This window comes from Periplaneta americana, chromosome 11 (genome assembly GCF_040183065.1).
Source record: "Periplaneta americana isolate PAMFEO1 chromosome 11, P.americana_PAMFEO1_priV1, whole genome shotgun sequence".
Classification (NCBI taxonomy): Eukaryota; Metazoa; Arthropoda; class Insecta; order Blattodea; family Blattidae; genus Periplaneta; species Periplaneta americana.
In genome coordinates, this window is record NC_091127.1 from 73,772,659 (window position 1) to 73,793,084 (window position 20,426).

Consider the following 20,426-nt stretch of genomic DNA (forward strand, 5'->3'; position numbering starts at 1 on the left):
CTTGATACTCCAAGCATTTAAGTTCAAATTTGCGTCAAAGCGAATAATTCAGCCAATCACAAGACAGAAATGAAGTGGTAATAGGAGATCGTGAACCCAGTCGAGGTACAGTATCATCCTACGATCGTATGTGCTGGTGTCTTCTCCGTTGTTAAGGATAGTCTATACAGTAAGAACGGAACATATTTAAAATACCACCGGTATAGCTCAGACGGTAGCGACTTGGACTCGCGTTCCAAGGCTGCGTTCGGGTATGTATTCGAATCTAGCTTTGGTTACACTGGTCAACAAAATGAAACACATTTGTTGTTAAAATATAAAGAATGGGTGATTCTTATAGCATTTTTCGTTCCGATTTCAGATCTGTTTTCAAAATGTTTGTATCACCCAGGGTTTTTGAGTAATTATATGAAATGTACTTGAGACTTTTCTAGTAATATCTTGTAACATTTTACCTAAAATCATATTTATTTATCTAAAATGTGTGTGAAATAGATTTTAGGCTATACTTCGCTTGATAAACATATCTTTTGAATGTCCAGCAGTAGTCTGACAATATTTGGGCTCCATTTTTCCTGGTAGCGCCTTTTCATTTCAGAAAAATCCTGATCGAAACGCTCCCCATTTTCGTCTCTCACTACCCGAAGGTTTTGAGGAAAGAAAAAATAAATGAGAGTGCAAATATTATTTTAAGAGACACATGAGACCCCATGAGATTTGTGGTTGCTAGAAAGTAACAGTCTGTTGAATGATCCTTAGGTTGCCGGCATATCATTGGAACTGAAAAGGCATACGATGGGATCCTTTTAGCCAACCAGTTAGGCTAATAGAATTAAATGGAGCACAACAGATTTCAGGGGCCCAGTTCCTGTCCTCATCTATTTTGCAATCAAAAGAACACTCGTAAGCTCTTTTAAATAGTGTAGTAAAATTCACCTGTGTGCTTTGAAAGTTAATAAAATTTTTTGTGATTTACACAGTATTTCGAGGTATGTTTGACTTCATAAGATACTTCTATTACAGCAGGGGTCACTTGGCAACATGCGATATATTAAATAAAGATAAATTCTGTGACAGTGTGGGAAACTTTATGGCAAAAGTTCGACAGTTGAGGGTGGAACTGGCCGAGGGGGAGGGAGCCGAGGAAATAAGAGAGTTATTTATTAGTGTTGTAATGAGTAATATTAACATTGAGCGAATGAGGTAATTAGGGGATAATGTTCTTTATGTATTTATTGTATCTTTTTTTCTATTTGTATTTTATTGCGAGTGTATATTTTTTTCATGTATTACCTTTATATGTATTAATTGGATTATTTAGTGTAGTTTCCAAAAGGAATTGAATTGTTTATATATATATATATATATATATATATATATATCTTTCACTGAGTGATTTTTTTCTTTTCATATCTTACATTTATTTTATTTTTATTATTTTTGTGACATTTGGTATGAAGTTAGATTAGCTGTAATTGTGAAATTAGTGACAACGGTAGTAATAATAATAACTGTTGTTTTATTATTTTATTACTAGTAGTATTAGTTTTGTTTGCTTTGAAGATTCAAACTGTGCATAGTTATAGCACGAATAGCCGTACGGGCTTGTGCAAAGGATCTTGTGTAGGCATGAGTTTGTATAATTGTGTATCAATAAATGCACTTTATCTATCTAACTATTTTATTACACTTAAAATTAGGACAAAGAAAACATGGGTTATGAAACTTGTTTCATGATTGTAAGTTCCAACTCAACTGAGAATTAATACTGACTCTCGCAGTCTTATGAGAAATAAAATTAATTTATATGAATTCTGATTTCACAGACAACAGTGATCTAAAGTTATATGTCAATTTTTACAGCAATAAAATGAAATAGCAATAAAAATAGATATTTTTCTAAAATTGCAAAAGAATGGTGGATGGTAGAAAAATTCTAACTTCATTTTTGGAATCAGCAGATGACATTACATAAGAAAAAGCAGAAATTGTACATTTAACTAAATCACTGTTGACCAGCGTTATCAATTAGTTTGGAGTTTTCCGATGTTTTCCTCGCTGTAAGGAGAATATTAAGTAATTCCATTGCAATTCCTTGAATCATCTTGCAAATACCGATACGCTATCATGAATTTCACTTATGCTACATAATTCCGTAATGATTGATACAGCGTCGATCGATTTCTGTAGTCGTTTGCAGCAAAGATTCAACATTATTGCCATATATTTTTGTGATGTTGCTATCATGATTATATAATATTATGTAATCTATACTAATAATAAATCTGTAGCCGAATTTTTTCTGGTAATTTTCGATTTTCCAAAAATAATTGTTCCTAACATATATAATTAACCACCCTGAAACCGAAAATCGCTTTTTTTTAATTTTTGTTTGTATGTCTGTCTGTCTGTCTGTCTGTATGTTTCGATGAAAATTGGAATATAAATTAAGTTCGTTGTAACTTAGATTTTAGGTTATATGGCATTCAAAATACATTATTTAAAAGAGGGGTTATAAGGGGGCCTGAATTAAATAAATCGAAATATCTAGCTTATTATTGATTTTTGTGAAAAATGTTACATAACAAAAGTTTCTTTAAAAATAATATTCCATGAAAAATTTTGATATGACTGATATTTAATGAGATAAATGAGTTTCAAAATTAAAATAACTGCCATCTAAGGCCGTGTAATGAATTAAAAAAAAAATGACTTCGTCTATAAGGGGCCTTGGACGGCAACAATCGAAAGCTATGAAAGATAGCCTACAGATAATGTTTCTGCGTTTCTATGAAGTAATATCGGAAGCTAAATTAACCGGTTTGTATAATTAATTATTAATTCACCATTGGAAAGTGTAGTTTCTCTAGATGGACATAATGCTATAATGTTATCACAGTAACTTCTGAGTGAATCGAGGACAGGTAAGATTAAAATAGATTCTTATGCACAGAAAACTTGATAGACTATTCTGTATATTCCTTTCCTGTATTTCCTAAACTAATTTTTTTGACCAAATGAGTGGTCTCTGGATCAAAATGATCGAATTTTAATGTTTTAATTCAATTTAAATTAAGTAACATAATAAACGATTTATCCTTCTATCAAACACGAATGTTCCCTGATCAAATGTCCTATTTTAATTATATAATTACTTTATATTTATTTCTAACGGGTGCAGCGGAGCGCACGGGTACGGCTAGTATATATATAAGCAAAAAAAGTAAGAAAAAGTTTTATATTACATATAACTTAATACATTTAATTGACAACTTATTACACAAAATATCACCATATTTACAGTTTATTTCACGAAATACCTACCGAAATAGTGGCAGGTTTAACACTGAAATCACTCATTTCACCAAAACTTACGGTCCCTACTTAAGTGTTACTTTTCTGTTAATGTCAGATTTTAATACATAGGATTAAGCTTTCATTGAAAATATAGCCTTATAGTCTAGAACAGGGATACAGAACTGGCGAGAGAGGGGTGGAAAGCATGGGGAAAGCGTTGATTAACCGTTCACAGTCCACCGGCGTTGATTGACGTATCTGCGGCCCGTAAGCAATCACATAAGACAGACACTGAATACAAAACCCCTCCCCTACCAAGTCAATGACACGGGGTGAAAGAAAGGGGTGAGTGACGTATTCCTACGAGTGACGTAACGCTACAATTGTTGCCCAGTTCTGCAAGCCTGGTCTAGAATCTGATCAGAAAGAGGAAAAGGAATTGGCTGGGTCACTGGTTGAGAAGAAACTGTCTACTGAAGGATGCACTGGAAGGAATGGTGAACTGGACAATATTTCGAGGCAGAAGAAGATATCAGATGATAGATAACATTAAGATATATGGATCATATGCAGAGACAAAGAGGAAGGCAGAAAATAGGAAAGACTGAAGAATGCTGGATGTGCAGTGAAAGATCTGCCCTTGGGCAGAACACTATAAATGAATGAATGAGTCTAGAATTGAACTCACTATAAAGGATTAACTAAAAAAGTTCGTTCAATCTTTTACTCAACACTGATGCATCGTTGCCACCAGACATATATGGAATAGAGCAGTGATTGGCACAATCAGTGCTCTGTGATGTCATCCCTCAGAGCAATCGTACTTTCTTTTAAGAACATCGGCATCCACAGCTGTGAGTGGCGAAGAATAGCTGATGAACTTTAATACTGAACACTACAGTGACGACCTATACATCTAATTTCGTGCATATTATTGTTTTATATAATTTTGCTTGATTCTGTTTCTTTTTAGAGATAATAGTTTTATATTGAACATTCCTTAGCGTGTTTTGGGAAAGCCATTGATTTAATTCCCAATATGCTCAGTCAGTTTAAGAGAGCAGTGTATTATGATAAATAATAATAATAATAATAATAATAATAATAATAATAATAATAATCCGAGACACGACAACCCATGAAGGACCATGACCGTCCAACCGATTGCTGGCCTCACGTCCACATGCCGAAGCAGAAGTGGACGATCATCCAACCAGAATGGAGGTATCGTGTGGTTAGCACGATGATCCCCCCAGCCGTTATAGTTTGCTTTCATAACCGGATTTCGCTACCTATCGTAGATCCCCAAGTGCATCACGATGCTGGGTGCGCATTGGTCCCATACATTGGCCGAAATTTCATGAGAAAATTTCTTTCCCCATGAGGATTCGAACCAGATGATAATAAATGATTGAAAGTATTTTAGTTTTGTGCTTCAAATGTGTATAAATTTGATCCGAAGAACGTAACTTTTCGTTCTGCAAAAAGAATTTTACAATGTTACATTTGGTCGGATCAAATTTCTGCACATTTAAAGGACAAAACTGAAATTATTTCAATAATATATTATATAAAAATCTTGGTGCTTTATTTAATGTACCGCAAAATTTGTGAAATATCTGGCCCCAACAACAAAAATGATCACGAGCTGCCACTGTGTATTAATCATAATACACTGCTCTCTTAAATTGACGCGCAATATTGGGAATTAAATCAATGACTTTCAACAAATCCTATGAAATATTTTATATAAATTAATTTTTATCTCGAAAAGGATGCAAAAACGAGCAAAATTGTACTTAACTTATTTCTTTGAAATATTTCAAACGTTAACACTCTGAAATTAATGACATTAATTACGGTACAGCCTGTATAGACAAAATCATAACTTAGCCAATTTCCCTGAACCACTCATTATACAACTGTAATAGCTAGCGCGATTGCTCATCTAGTCCGACCTTGTTCCGACGTCATAAATGCACTACCTGCCGACCACTGGAATAGAGCATAAGGAATCAGTCGGCAGTACTCGTGTAAATTGTATGTTCCTTACACTGGAGTAAGTGAGATGGTCCTTACTAGAAATGAACAAAACTAACTGCCACTCTCGCTCGCTGTGTTCGCTGCATTTGTCTTTCGAGTCTCGGCTCGTCATTCTCGCTGCGCTTCGAGTCTCGTCATTCTCAATAGCATTTGGTCGGCGTGGAAAGATTTCGTAACTTTGAATAACATACATCATTGAAATAAATAACATAAATGTTTAAATGAGACAAAAAGACAAAACAGAACAGTATCTTAATTATCAAAATGTTCTGATTCTATTATACGATATTACCTATGGTTATATAAATAGAAAAAAAAAATTCTCAAATAAATTTGCATTTCTAAGAAACATAAAACATAACATTAATATCTTTTTACTTGAGATTGCACACTTGATCTCAAACATATGGAAAGAAATTCCTAGCCTTTTAATAAGGGCCTAGTAATTAAATAAAGACTGGGAACGGATTATTATACACTGAAAGGTAGAGATGTTTCAAATAAGCTACTTGATTGTTTATACATATACAACAGTTGCCAAAGTAGATAAAAGTTCAGTCAGGTATAAACAACTGTGGTGATTCAAGGCTGCTTGACTTCGGGACTACGGGAGTGATCAAACTCGAGTCTCGAAACACTCACAACCAGTCTTTATGTCAAGGACGCGACGTAATACAACAATGTCGTGCGGGTGTTCGGCTTTGCGGGCGCTGTTAGTCTCTCTTTCTCGATCGTTGTTCATCTCTAGTCCTTACTATAAAGTATAAACTCTTGGTAACATAACCATTAATCATGTTTCACTTTACTTGCTTTGTTTGGATATTTCTGTATGCAAGACACGGTGAAAAGGCCTACAATCTATCACCAATTTGTACATCGTAAAACTTTAAAATCTATGGCTACGGTTTGTACATGAATGCGAATATTCCATATTTACATTTAAGTGTTCTTTGTTACTTTTTTGCACGTGTCACGTAGTCCCTTACAAGAAAAACTCAACAGTTATGAAAAATAAAAGACGTTTCTTTTTGTTTTGGCCGATTATTGCGATCCCGTGTAGAAGAACTTCCTAGAGTTCTTCCTGGTGAACAGGTACGGCGCATCGGCTGTGGGACACAGGAATCTCTCCATGATGTTCTCAGGCATTTGCTGTGACTTGTTCCATTCTGGCTCTAACAGGTTGTTCCACAACAGGTTGGCTGCTGGAATGTATAAACTGTTTCGTTAGACATGCAGACATTACGTAATAAACAAGAGCACAAAAAGTTCAAAGATGTGATATTAATAAGCTTTGAAAAATAATTACTAAACGTTGATTGGATTCTCTCAAGCTATAATTTATTATCCCACCTACATGCGCTTTGATAGTAATAATCAACAATGTCCTTGTCTCAACATGATATATTCACGTTGTTGTGTATGAAATAGGCTATGTTCTCCATTGCTGCTCATGCACTAGGCCTGGAGTTTCTAGTAGCTAGAAATGCAGTGGTTCAGAATTCGAGGACAAGTTGGGAAGTGGATATTTATTTCCATCTGGTTTGGAACAGGATACTGTATTTCTCTTATAGTGTATTTAAGTCGCCTAGAATCAAACAGCACTTTATCCAAAAATGTGACTTTTCAAGAAAGACGAAAAACTAATTCCACCTGGTCTGGAAGTTATTGGAAGAAGCAAATACATTCAGTGTAAAGTGTAATCTTCAACATTGTGCAAAAACTCCGATTTCCTTTATGTACTCAAAATTATTTTAAGCTATTCTTGTTTGGAGAATGTTCACTTTATCACCATGTTGTGGATAAGTGCAGTTTGATTCTAATATATAATTTTATTATTATTATTATTATTATTATTATTATTATTATTATTATTATTATTATTATTATTATTATTATTATTATTATTATTAGGCTCCGTAGTCCAGCTACCTGAAGACAAGTTAAAGACGCATTGGGTATATAGTACTCGAACACAGGTAATGCAACGGATAAGGATATAAACAAACACGTCGCCACCGCGTGTTCGTGGAGTACAGTCAACTCTCGACATTCTGAAGCTATACTAGTAAACACATGCTTGAGCCGTGATGTTCACTCTCGTCATGATCTTTACAGTGAATAATAACGTGCATTCATAAGTTACGGAAATTGAACATATGCGGATATCACTTGAAACCATTTTATATTGCAAGAAATTCTTTCAATAGCACATGACGTTATTGGTGCATGATATAGTAAAAGATATTCTTATTGTCTGATATTTTTTCATGTTTCATTAGGATATTGCATGTCGCTTAACACTGAAAACTCACTAATTTTCTATGTACCCTACTTTTGTAGAAGTTCCCTAAAATGTAGATTATTTAATTTGTTAGTTGGGACGTTGGCACTGAACATCGTGGTACACTACACAAATCCATGATAAAAGTAGAGTTAATATCTTCATAATTATTAGATTTTGATGGTACTGGTTCTTTTGAATTACGTTACACTTTCTGTGTCTTTGGCATTGCAGTGTCTTTCAGTGCTCTGTTTTTTTTTCACTTTTACGTTTATTTTACAGAATTTATATGTAATGTTGTCTATATTGACAGTGAAAATATTAGTTCAAATAACCTCAACTATGCCCTGTAATACTACACGCTTGAGCGTCTTACCTAATGATTTTACCTGTGGATTGAACCTTTAATCAACCACAAAGATGTAGCTATTTAAATAATACGACTAGTAAGAGCAGTGATCGATATGACTATTCACTACGACTGCGTCCCAGTTTTGACTTCTTAGAGGAAGAGGGCAGAGGATACGTAACTATTTTGTATACGAATGAACTTGTACCTGCGCTGTGATGTCACATATAATTCGAATCAGGCAACTTCATTCCAGTTTATAGGAAGCTGGAATACGGAACCTACCACCACTATCACTACCACTACCACTACCACTACCACTACTATAATAATAATTATTATTTAATGCTAATAAATTATTTGTAAAGTTGTTTTATTAGAGAGCCCTTTCGATATTGTCGCTGGAAAGTCAAGAGTTCGATCCCGATCTGGTAATGGATCTATCAATTGAACTAATGTCTCCGGTCACACTATGACCCTGGAGTTTATTCAGTCTCTAACAGAAATGGGTATCAAAGGGTTTTCTTAGGTGGAAGTGAAGACATCTTACAACTTACAAATAGCTTTTACTGAACCCGCAGGTTCATTGCCGCCCTCACATAAGCCCGCCATCGGTCCCCATCCTGTGCAAGATTAATCCAGTCTCTATCATCATATCCCATCTCCCTTAAATCCATTTTAATATTATCCTCCCATCTACGCCTCGGCATTCCCAAAGGTCTTTTTCCCTCCGGCCCCCCAACTAACACCTTATGTGCATTTCTGAATTTGCCCATACGTGCTACGTGCCCTGCTCATCTCAAACGTCTGAATTTAATGTTCCTAATTATGTCAGGTGAAGAATACAATGCATGCAGTTCTGCGTTGTGTAACTTTCTCCATTCTCCTGTAACTTCATCCAGTGAAGGCGCCAAAAATGTATAAATGACATCCCTACTGCTATTAGTACTCATTTTCCTGAAAGGTGGTATTCTTAACCTTCTGCAAACTTGTGATCCTCCATGGTCTGTAATAGGTATAAATTGTAAATGCTGTTATATTACACAGTTCTAGAACATATTGCTTCAAGCCTCGTTAAGGTAATACTAGTTGTAGATGTATATATTGCTCAACGTCTTCGTTCAGCTGTTTACTAAGTTGTTTCCCACGCTTCACAATCAGGTTTTTTGCAGTAGAACTTGTTTGTTCTATAATGGAAAGTTTTGGATATAGCTGCAATTAAAGCTTCGCTATGCACTTTAATCGAACGAGTATTTAGATATCGATTTCTAGAATCGGCGCGAAAGAATACATTAAACTTCAATTATTCGTACTGCTTTATAGGAATGGAAACAAATGTGAACTGCTTCTGCTGTATTTTACTCCATTATGAAATAAGTGAATAGTGTATACGAATAACTTGAGCAAAATGTTCCCCATTACAATCACGTAAGTAATTTCTTTACACTCTAGAAAACTTCAAAATCCATGTTTATCATTTCTTATCATATACGTTATTTAAGCTCTTCTGTAGTACGCAAACGATACTAGAAGACTTTGAACTTCAAATAGACAAATACACTCAGATCCGGAGATCTTGCTGGCCAAGTGATGTCCTCCAATCTTGAAATCCGTCGAACAAGGTTCTGAGCGTAGTAAAACTTTCTCTTATGGTATGAGCACCATCTTGTTGAAAGAAAGGATTATTTATCCCAAGTCTACGCAGTTATTCTAAGAGTCGTTCTCGCAGTACTTAACACCAGAGACTGTATCACTACTGAGTGGATCGGACTTCTTGCCACGACAGTTCGCTCTTGTTCAATGTTCCCGGGCGTTCGAACAGCTTAACGTGTAATGCTGCCACGAAATTACTAATAAAATTAATTCTGTCATGAATACGAAAATTTCTAACCAATTTCAAAATCCTATCCCGTTTGGCTATCCTACCATGTCTTGGAACTTGAAACTCAGTTATGAATTTCTTTTTTGTGTCTGCACAATACTCACGGTTTTGAAAAGCATCCGTTGACTTGTAGAAATACAAGGTGGGCCAGTCAAACAGAAAGATTTCAAGGCTCAGAAAAAGAATGAAAAGTTACTATTATATCAATTTAATGAGTAGAACTGACAAGTACATGAATAATAATTAGGTATGCAACAAGAAAAAAAAATCTTAAAAATTACGTCAGCCAAGTGACCTCCATTGAAACGCACACATTCTTTGAGCCTGGCCACGAACCGTTGCATAACCCCTCTCAGCATATTGACAGGTATCGCAGCGACCTCTTCTCGTATACGTTGTTTTAGGGCTAGAATTGTTCTGGGTGGATTGCCCCCAAACACCTTCGTTTTGAGGTGTCCCCATAGGAAGAAATCACATACCGTTAAATCAGGTGACCTAGGCGGCCAAGTGATATCCCCTTTCCGAGGAAGGACGCGGCCCGGGAACAAAGCATTCACAGCATCCATCGAAATTCTTGCGGTGTGGCTTGTTGCTCCGTCCTGTTGAAACAGTGTGTTTTCATTCACTGGAAAATGGGCGAGCTGTGTAAAAGAAGTTCTGTATAATTTCAATATATCGCACTGAATTAACAGTCACTGCATTTCCGGCCTCATTCTCAAAAAGGAATGAACCGATTATTCCAGTTGATGAAACCGTGCACCATACCGTTACCTTTTGGGCATGGAGAGATTTCTCATGAAGTGAAATCAATTAATTGCAGTTTGCGTAACGATGAGCACCATTAACAAAACATGGTAGAGACAAACAACTTAGTTACTAGGAACGCGGAGATAGTGACGTCACTGCCTAAGGAGTCATAAATTGTAAAGTAAGTAGGTAGAGAAGAGACGATTATATTCATTCTCACCCTCTCCATATGAACACTATACTCCCAGCAAATCTTTCCGTTTGACTGCCCACCTTGTATAAATGTCATGGTTCATCGAACTGCATGATACAGGAAATGAAGTACCGGTAGTAACAATATGATATTCGTCAATTGTTACGTTTGCATTCCACAGCCTAATAAAATCCACTTTTATTCAGTGGCCAAACCTTCCTCAGTCTTACCACTGAGAGTCACAAGACATGGGAATAAGTTGCATTCGCTAGTGATATTAATTTCACGAAGATAATGCAAAGAATACACAGTCTATTTCGTAACGAAATATTATACATAGTCTCCTGTTATTGTGTACCTTAAACATTTGCATCGTGTTATATATCTGTAAATAAAGAAAAAAGTTGATATGAACTAATTGCCTAAACGGCTTAGTCACAGTGTTCCTTACAATGGGAAACGACGAAAATTCTAATGGAAAACATAATGACGTAAGTGTTATTTTGGAAAGTTACGATTGAATTCATGTACTGCTGTCCGTATGTAATCTGCACATTATCTCAAACACTTGGATATGAAATTTCCTGGATGATGGATTGAGAGGGTTGGATATGTTCCGTGGCCGGCAAGATCATCCGATCTCACACCTTGTAATTTTTGCCTTTACGGTCACCTAATGGATCTGGTGTATGCTGGAAGATATTTCACTCAAGGCAACTTATGGCAATCAAATTGCAGAGAAATGTGCTGAGATGTGGAACTCTCCTCTCTTCTTCCAAAATCAAAGGGTTCTTTGCATAGACGGACATGTCTATGTTACCATTGTAACGGTGGGCATTTTGAACACCTTTTATGATACAACTAACTACGGGAATAAACATTTACGTGGTTACGAATAATATATTTCATTGGTACTTTCTGTCATATTTCTGTATCTAAGTCGCATACACACTAAATTACTTCATATGATATTTTTATTTGTTTTCTACTGTATATACAGGGTGATTCAGGAGAATTTACCGTCCTATATGGAGCTTATTTCTGAAAATATTTTGAGCAAAAAATGTCAAATATGCATAGTTCCTATTCTCAATATTTTCAGAGTTACATTAATTTAAATTTGTTTGTAAAATACGTTTCTTCTTTAGTTTGAAGGTAAAAGAATAATACAAATATAGAATGAACCACTCAGAAGTATCATTTCCTTAATTGGCAAGTATTATGAAGCTAAAAATGTGCTGTGAACTCCTTAGTTGCTTCGTACAGACATCTTTTCTATTTTTAACTAGAAAATTACATTATTCTTACCCACTTATCACAACAATTATTATTACACCACTTCCACCGACTTAATTATTTACAGTTCAATTTTGCATCCCAATTTACAGTCTTGGAGAGTTTACAACACATTTTTAAAAATGTCGCCGTTCGCTTGAGTACACTTGGCCGCACGCTTGTGAACGGCACTCGTCGCGCTACGTAACTGCATACGGCTATCTTTGATTCGCTCAATCTGCTCTGACTGCACGCTGACCAAGATCACGAGTTCACAGCAATGCGTTCCAATAACGAAACGTAACTCTGTAAATATTGAGAATAGGACCCATGTTTATATGACATTTTTTGCTCAGAATATCTTCGGAAATAAGCTCCTCAAAGGACGGTAAATCCTCGTGAATCATCCTGTATAATGTTATGTATATGTTTAAGATATACAATAACGGGACACTCTGTATAAGACTACATACTGACGTAATGTCATGGACATTTTACGTTCGATATATTGTGTTATGCTTAGCAAAATAATTGTATTATGTTTCGGTTCGCAACTTTGTTTTTAATTTATGTTGCTCACTATACAAAATTCAGAGCAGAGAGACAATGTATGCTCTTATACGTCATTTTCGGTGGTACAGTTTGTCATTGGATCTGAGGTCCGCGTGTCCGATCCTGACAGAGGACGATGGCTTGTAAAGTTAAAAATAATCCTTAGTATTCAGAAAGGGAATAAAACTGAATGTCCCGTATCGTAGGCGTATGCCTACATTGCGTATAAGAATTCCATAGCTATTGATATATTAATTTCTAGGGAGATTACTGGATTTTATAAGAACAATAGTACTTTGACAACTTTATATTAGCTTTCAAAGGTCTTTGTAGGCTATTTCATATAAAATCCTTACTTTTAAATTAGAATATTATGGTATTACAGGTCACGAAAATCATTACAAAAATCAATTTCGTCAAGAAATGGATATCGAGATGCGACAAAACCACTGGGTTGGACGGTAGTGCTGGGAATCTGATGCGATTCTCCGTTGATTGAATCCGAGAATACGATTAAACGCTCCATCCAGTGTTCTGCGGCAATATACCGACATCGGCGGGCACTTTGACAGAGGGAATCCGAGAACCACGTAACGTCATTAACTTAAAGCAAATATTCCGAATCAGCTGAACTAATGTAAAGTGCGTTTTGTAATTACCAGGGCAAGGGATGTGGATCACTATAAGGTAATGGTGAAACATAATATATACGAGAATAGCCGGAGATTTAGTGAATTTGCAATCGAGCTATTGCTTTGATTAAGCAGACGTAGGGGAGGTCGGAGCAAATTCGACACGTTAGGCTAAACTAGCGGTGACCAAAACTCGAGCCGCAGTGATTACATGCGACAGACAGCCTATGAAGTAAGAAGACGGAGGAAAGGTAGTTGACATGAAAACTACAACCAGTGGTGGTTCCTGTACTAACACCTTGATCAATCCCGCGGATAAAAATCTCAAGCATTGCTGTATAAGTAATGTCACTGCTGTCATCAAGAGCCAGTGAATAACATACGATTTTTCTTGCTTCTTTTTTAACCTTCCTCTTGAATATAATCAGGAATTTTCTAAATTCTTCTCTAGATACTTGGTCGAGAAATTCGTAGCTTTTTTTTTTTTCAAAATTAAAAACTTCTTATGGACAAGTTATTTAAGCTAATTTAATCATTACTCTTTTGAGGAATTCTGTTCTATTAAAAGGCTCTAGAGCACGAGATATTTCAGACCCCATTAGGTAGCTGACGCCCTTACATTTATTTATGTCATCTTTCTCTTCCTGGCTATGATTTAAGACATGTCAGTTCCTGACGTTTAACAGTTCGTTGGCACATAATATTGAATCAGTTTTTCTACATTATTATTATTATTATTATTATTATTATTATTATTATTATTATTATTATTATTATTATTAAATGAATAACTAATAAACAGTTACCCTCACCTAAAGATTAAGAAGATTAAAATTGAGATAAAACCTAATAATTTTATCCTTCTATGGAAAATATCTAAACATATCAATATTCACACATGTACAGAAGAATTATAGAAACACATACTTAGTGGCCAGTAATAATAATAATAATAATAATAATAATAATAATAATAATAATAATACATTATTCAGCGTGGCAATTAATGTTTCTAATATATATATATATATATATATATATATATATATATATATATATATGAAACACACAGCAATGTACAGGAAACTCCTCGTACCCGTTTGAATGTCTGTGATTACACGATGTAATCACGACACCCACTTTGGCCACCGCTGGGCTCAACATTAGATAAATTCAACAATATATGTTTCAAAATTTTAATGATAAATCCATTTGATATATTCATATATGTGTATGGATTATAATTTACAAAAAGTGAAGCATTGAAGTAATACAAAATAGTTAAAATATGCTACATTTGCTGAAGTTGCCCCACACTCTGAGGCAAATTCGTCAGTATTTGTAGTCACAAAAAGAAAAAAAAAGTATTTAAAAGTTCAGATTTGGTTTACAATAAAACAAACTCTCATAGGACTAAATTTAACATCTGCATATTTTACAAAATGAACTGTTGAAATACACTTTCCATATCTGTACATATTCATGCGCCCATAACGTGCACTCCTTGCATGTAACCCATCCTTTCTGTTTCAGTCCATATTGTCCACTGCAATATATGCAACATGTTTCTATATCTTCAGTGTTATCTTTATTTTTGTGTGCCTCGTGTTATATTTCTTTGTTCAGATGTTTTTCTGACTTCATGAAAGCCTCAAGTCAGGCAGATCCAGCCATCTCCTTGTCTGTGTTGAAAGGATGCTCTATATGACTGGCTTCTGCGAATTGGAAAGATAATAATCTTCGAAATTCCATTCCAGACATTCCGAAAAACATTTTCTGCAAAATGATTTCATGCTGCTTCAAATTTTCAGCCATATCTGGAGTAGACACTCTTTTAAACCTGCCTTTATTTTGTACACTTGGTGCTGAAAGATCTATTTTCAGTCAATATTGAAGTGTAGTTCGTAGCACTCCATATTCTTCGCGACAGATGACAGGCTTTTCTCCTCTTCTTTATGCTCACGTAGACCTTTCTTGAGTGCGTCCAGGTCATATTTGTCTTCAGTTTTCCTCTTGTAATTTCTAATCATTTTATCGGTAATAAATAGGTAAATGAAATGTATAATAGCTTTAAATTACTTTAAAAATGCCATAAGTACTTATTTCACTTAGTTAACAAAGATTACAGAAACCCTATCTTCTTCTTGCAAGATCGGTAGCTCACTGCTGAAGTTGCCCCAATTGGCAGGATTTTTTTTAAATCAGTGCCCTTATTAGAGGCTAGCGATCGGCTTGCCAAGCTCATAGTCTGATACAGATTTAGTCACTCTAAATAATGATACCACTCACTAATATCGTCAATATTCTTGTTACGGGTTCCTTAAGACATTCAATATCATAATTATACTAAGTCATAAGTTTTAAAAATGAATTTACATGTCAGAACTGCAAATATCCCTCCACACCACACAAGCGTTATTCACAGCAAGCGGCCATGTTTTATCAATACGCTAGTCTCTAAACAAGTCCCTTTTTGCTGAGGTATTTGAAACAAATGCTGTGACGAAGTTACCCCTAATGCCGAACTTGCCCTGACCTCCCCTAACGTTCAGTCATGGAAAATTGCACGCAACTTATTACAAAATTATTTGAGAACAAATGACTGTATTACATAGTTTAAAGAAATGTATTGGCCTACTTTAATATACATTTCATTTTGAACTAAATATACTTTCTCGACATCACAAATGTTACAATATTAAACATTAAATATTAACAAACATAAACTTCTTAGTTTTTATGGCAGATTTGTTATAGTACAGAATGAATATCATTTTCTAATTGTCCATTGAAAAGACACTCTGTTACATGGGAGAAAATAGATATATATGGAAAAATTTCCTTCCACGTCGACTGACATAGAGCATACTTGGAATCAGGTACGTCACTTAAAACTACACCTTCAAAGACTTCATCAGAATGTGTGCTTCATAACACATTTGTAAATTCACTGAGTGTATTATAATCGCTGTTTTGATGTGAATACGTCTATAACATCGGCCCGGTATTAGGATGTCATCCCCGAAAGTCGACCGACATATTTTCAGGCCAGTTTTATTCGCGTCTATAATTTCTAAACTGTACGATATATTCCAATTAAATAAACGGCGATCGACAGACGAAAGATCACAATATCCAACATAACATTGAGTTGGAACGGGTGACTCATCTAGCAATACTCAGGAGGGAAGATTTTCAGGCAGGAATTGGCTTGTCGCGCGGCAGCCGAGGCATTGTAAGCTACCTCGAGCCTTAGAATTCAATTTCTCATCATAAGCATTTTTATTTTTAATGGTATTCACATGAAATTTTACATTGAAACTCCTAGAATCTAGCACATAACTTTTATAAAATTTGCAGAACAGTTTATTATTCAATAATAAACACAACATCATATTCCGAAATATATTCTCTTAATTTTGTATATTTCATACTTGTTTTATTTTTCGGCATATCTCTGTAATAAATGGCGAGAACTGCTGACTGTCACATTTTAACACAACTGCACTATTTAGTATTGTTATTTATACTCTGATGAAGCAAGTATTGTGCAGGTTCGGTGTTCTCTGCGCATGGAAGTGACTGTACTTAATGTTATCAACTCATAATAGGGTTCAGTCGCTAACTTGACGAGAAAAATCGCTGGTTTGTCGATTTCTTTAAACTATTATACATTCATTTGCTCTTAAATAACTTTGCAACAAATTGCGTGTAATTTTCATTGATTAAACTGTACTCCACTTTGATCAGTGCAATAGCTGAATTCAAGTTCACTACACGTTTGGCTATATATTGTACACAGTGTTTTCTCAATAATAATCTCACTAGAGATTTTGATTTTATCGATAAATCTGCGAGTGGAACACAGGCAGATTTATCTAGAGAAAATCAAAACTCGAGTGGCATTTAATTGACTATTGCACGATTAGAAGAAAATATACAAAAATTTGAAGAAATAAAGAACTCTAATACAATAAAATATTAATTGACTTACTAAAATTCTATTTCACTAATGTTAGCTTCACCAAAATGTTTGAACGGTGCCGCCATTTTCAGTTTACTATCTATGCAGTAAACAAATGATCGCAAAGCATGTTTTATAGTACCGTAAAGAATCTGTAGTTTGAAATGTCGGCAAACAAAGAAACAAACTGTAGGGAGGTGATAAAAACAGAAGAAAGTATATAAAGATTAGAAGAAATAAAATACTCTAATACAATAAAATACGTATTAATTGAAACGTTTGAACGGAGCCGCCATTTTCAATTATTGACTATCTATGCGGGAAAAAATGACGATCGCAAAGCCGTAAAGAATTTGCATTTTGAAATGTTGGCAAACAGAAATAAATGCTAGAGAAGAGATAAAAACAAGTATTAGGAAAGTGATAAAAACAAACAAATGCTAGGGAAGTGATAAAATTGTAGCGATAAACAGCCATGATTGTTGAAATACGTCCTTTCGTACTGTTTTATTGGTCAAAAATAGTATGACGTAGTAAAAGCGTATTAGTCACTACAAATTCCTTACCCTGATAATTACCAAAGATATTAAAGACTTTTAGTTCATATTACAGGAAAATGGTGCAATACTGTGTAGCACGTAACTGTAATGAATAATGATGAAGAAAATAAAAATAGTACAAGAATCAGATTATCGCGTAAGATGTTTGTGAAACATTAAATTAATGTTAGAACTCTGTATCCTTTTGCATTGCATTGAGTTTTCACAACATTTTCAGTTTGCGGTGAACTAAACACATAAGTTCATGATAACTATACTACGACACATATAGACTACTTGTAATTCTAATGTATTTAGTCGTCTTTGGAACATAGACTCGACAGAGGTATCTCTGCATACACTGTTCTTTCAGGGTTATTAAATACAATTTATATTATCATAATTGATTTATGATTGAGGTTCTGGCTATTCTGTCAGAAGAAAAAGAAGTATTGCATACATCTTAAGTCTGATTTTTGAAATATGTTACTAGTCTGCGATGTATGCAATGGAGGGGGAAGGAACCCTATTCTATTATCGCCTGATTTAGTTGCCTCTTGAGTGATACATTATTGGAATCACTTATTTGGTTAAAACAGTCTTCGGAATATTGACTAAACATTATCGTAATTAAAATTGTGTGATAACCAGAGTCCTGCATTTGGTTACCTAGATTCACCAAGCAACCCGTAACTTGCGTATGGGGTACAGATAAGTGACGTAGCTTCATATTACAAAATAAAAGAAAAATTCTAAAACGTTTTAAAGTGAAAACATTGATATCTTATTTAAGCCCCACACTACAGCTCCTCAGGTGCGCCATCTCTATTGCTACTAGGCCAAAAAATACTGTACTTCTCCAAAAATATTTTGATTTCATCGTCTTCAGGAAATATTGTAGTGGCATCATCATTTAAAATAAGACTGACGTGTCTACTTTTTCCTACAGACGTGCAAATAAATGTATTAATATCAGAAACACAATAAACTAGTTTTGGCTAAAAAGGACTTGCGTCGTTTCTCAAGTAATCGATTAAATTTGTTCATTGTTTCCCTTAATTTAGCCTTGTTATGCCATTGAGATAGTTGTCGTTTGAGCTGTGTTATCTATTACTATTCAAATAATATTTATTCAGGTTGAAATATTATACGGGAAAATGTACACTATTGTCAGGTATTTCCTCCAAGCTGTCATTACAACTTAGTCATTTTATCATGTGTTGTCCCAACCATTTGTAGGAACATTTCATAAATAAGGAACTGTAATAGTTAAAATGATAATACGTCATTTTAATTTATTTCAGGAATTATAATAACAAGTTAACTCTTTAATGCCGTGTAAATAATTTCATTAAATAATTTGTTACATGGGAAATCTGTTTCGGTTCCTAAGACATTAATTATTGTTAATTATATCTAAATTAATTTATTTTAGTGTTCTTGTTTACTCGTAAAAAATAAAATCGCATAGCAATTAATACAAAACGAAAGTTTTCGGCAGAATCATACATTTAGAATTGAAACAACTAGTTGGATATTACATCATGGGACATATGAAAATCGCAAATGTACAATCTAGAATCTAGATTGTAAATTGGCAACGCTGATTCAATCATAGGTTCGGTAGGAGACTCCGATCCAAAGCGTGTTGTAGACAACTGCACCGAAAATAAATTTCTACAGCCACTTTTCCGAATCAAATAACTGCAAGACAGACTTGTGCTGCTATCTGTACGAAGAGACAGAAACAACTATTCTCACGTCAGTCATAACCAAGGTCTGTCGATTGTCCTTAGCCAGGTCGCTGCTTTCCGCCATGTTTGTGCATTGTAAAAGGAGGAGAGAATGCTGTTTAATGTTCATAATATCGAAAGAAAATACTGAAGCAATGACACAGTGCTGAGCCGATATCATTTACAACATTGGTTTCAATTATTTGTAGGTTCTAGGGATTCTTAAAGAAGAAAAACGTTGTTGTAGCTATAATAAAATTATCGTAGAAACAATCAATAGTTTTCAGACTTTCTGAGGTGAATATTAGCTGTTTTAGTGTTTTTTATTTGTTAAGTATATGTCTTAAGATGGTGTAAGTAATGTTTTCATACGAATCGATCCCTAATAATAATAATAATAATAATAATAATAATAATAATAATAATAATAATAATAATAATAATATTATTATTATTATTATTATTATTATTATTAATAATAATAAAATTACATATTAACAAAAACTTTCACGAATTCAAACCTATCTTACCTCGATATAACTAAGATCCTTTAAAAATGGAAAAATGTTTTGTAGTCTACAGTCATCGTAATATTTTAGTAATGTACATAATTACTTCATACTTCATGTAATGCACAATAATGTAGTGTAATGTAATCTAATGTATGTATGTCACTTCCACATATCGCTAATTTATTGTTTTCTTTTAGTGGGATAGAATTAACTTATAAGGAGAAGTACAACCACGTCATAATATGTTTTGCTGTATTCTGTTAACTTATCACTATTAAGACGAGAGAAGTGCAGTAAATTCTGAAATGTTGTCTAACTGTATGTAATAGAAAGTCCATTAGTTTGATGCAAAATACAAACAAAAAAAGAAAATGCCTTGCCATTTAAATAAAAAGAAGAGAGAAAAGGGTTCCATAGAAAGAAAAAG

At 34.4% G+C, this 20,426-nt stretch overlaps 1 protein-coding gene across 1 annotated transcript in view; it reads right to left on the reverse strand.

Moving 5' to 3' along the window:
* Positions 1–5,854: 5,854 nt before the first annotated feature.
* Positions 5,855–20,426, reverse strand: part of LOC138708529 (phospholipase B1, membrane-associated-like) — a 41,243-nt gene continuing 26,671 nt past the window's right edge. Inside the window, exon 7 of the mRNA XM_069838643.1 lies at positions 5,855–6,542. Within this exon, the coding sequence (XP_069694744.1) occupies positions 6,382–6,542 (161 nt within the window). The 3' untranslated portion in view covers positions 5,855–6,381. The remainder of the gene's footprint in view (positions 6,543–20,426) is intronic.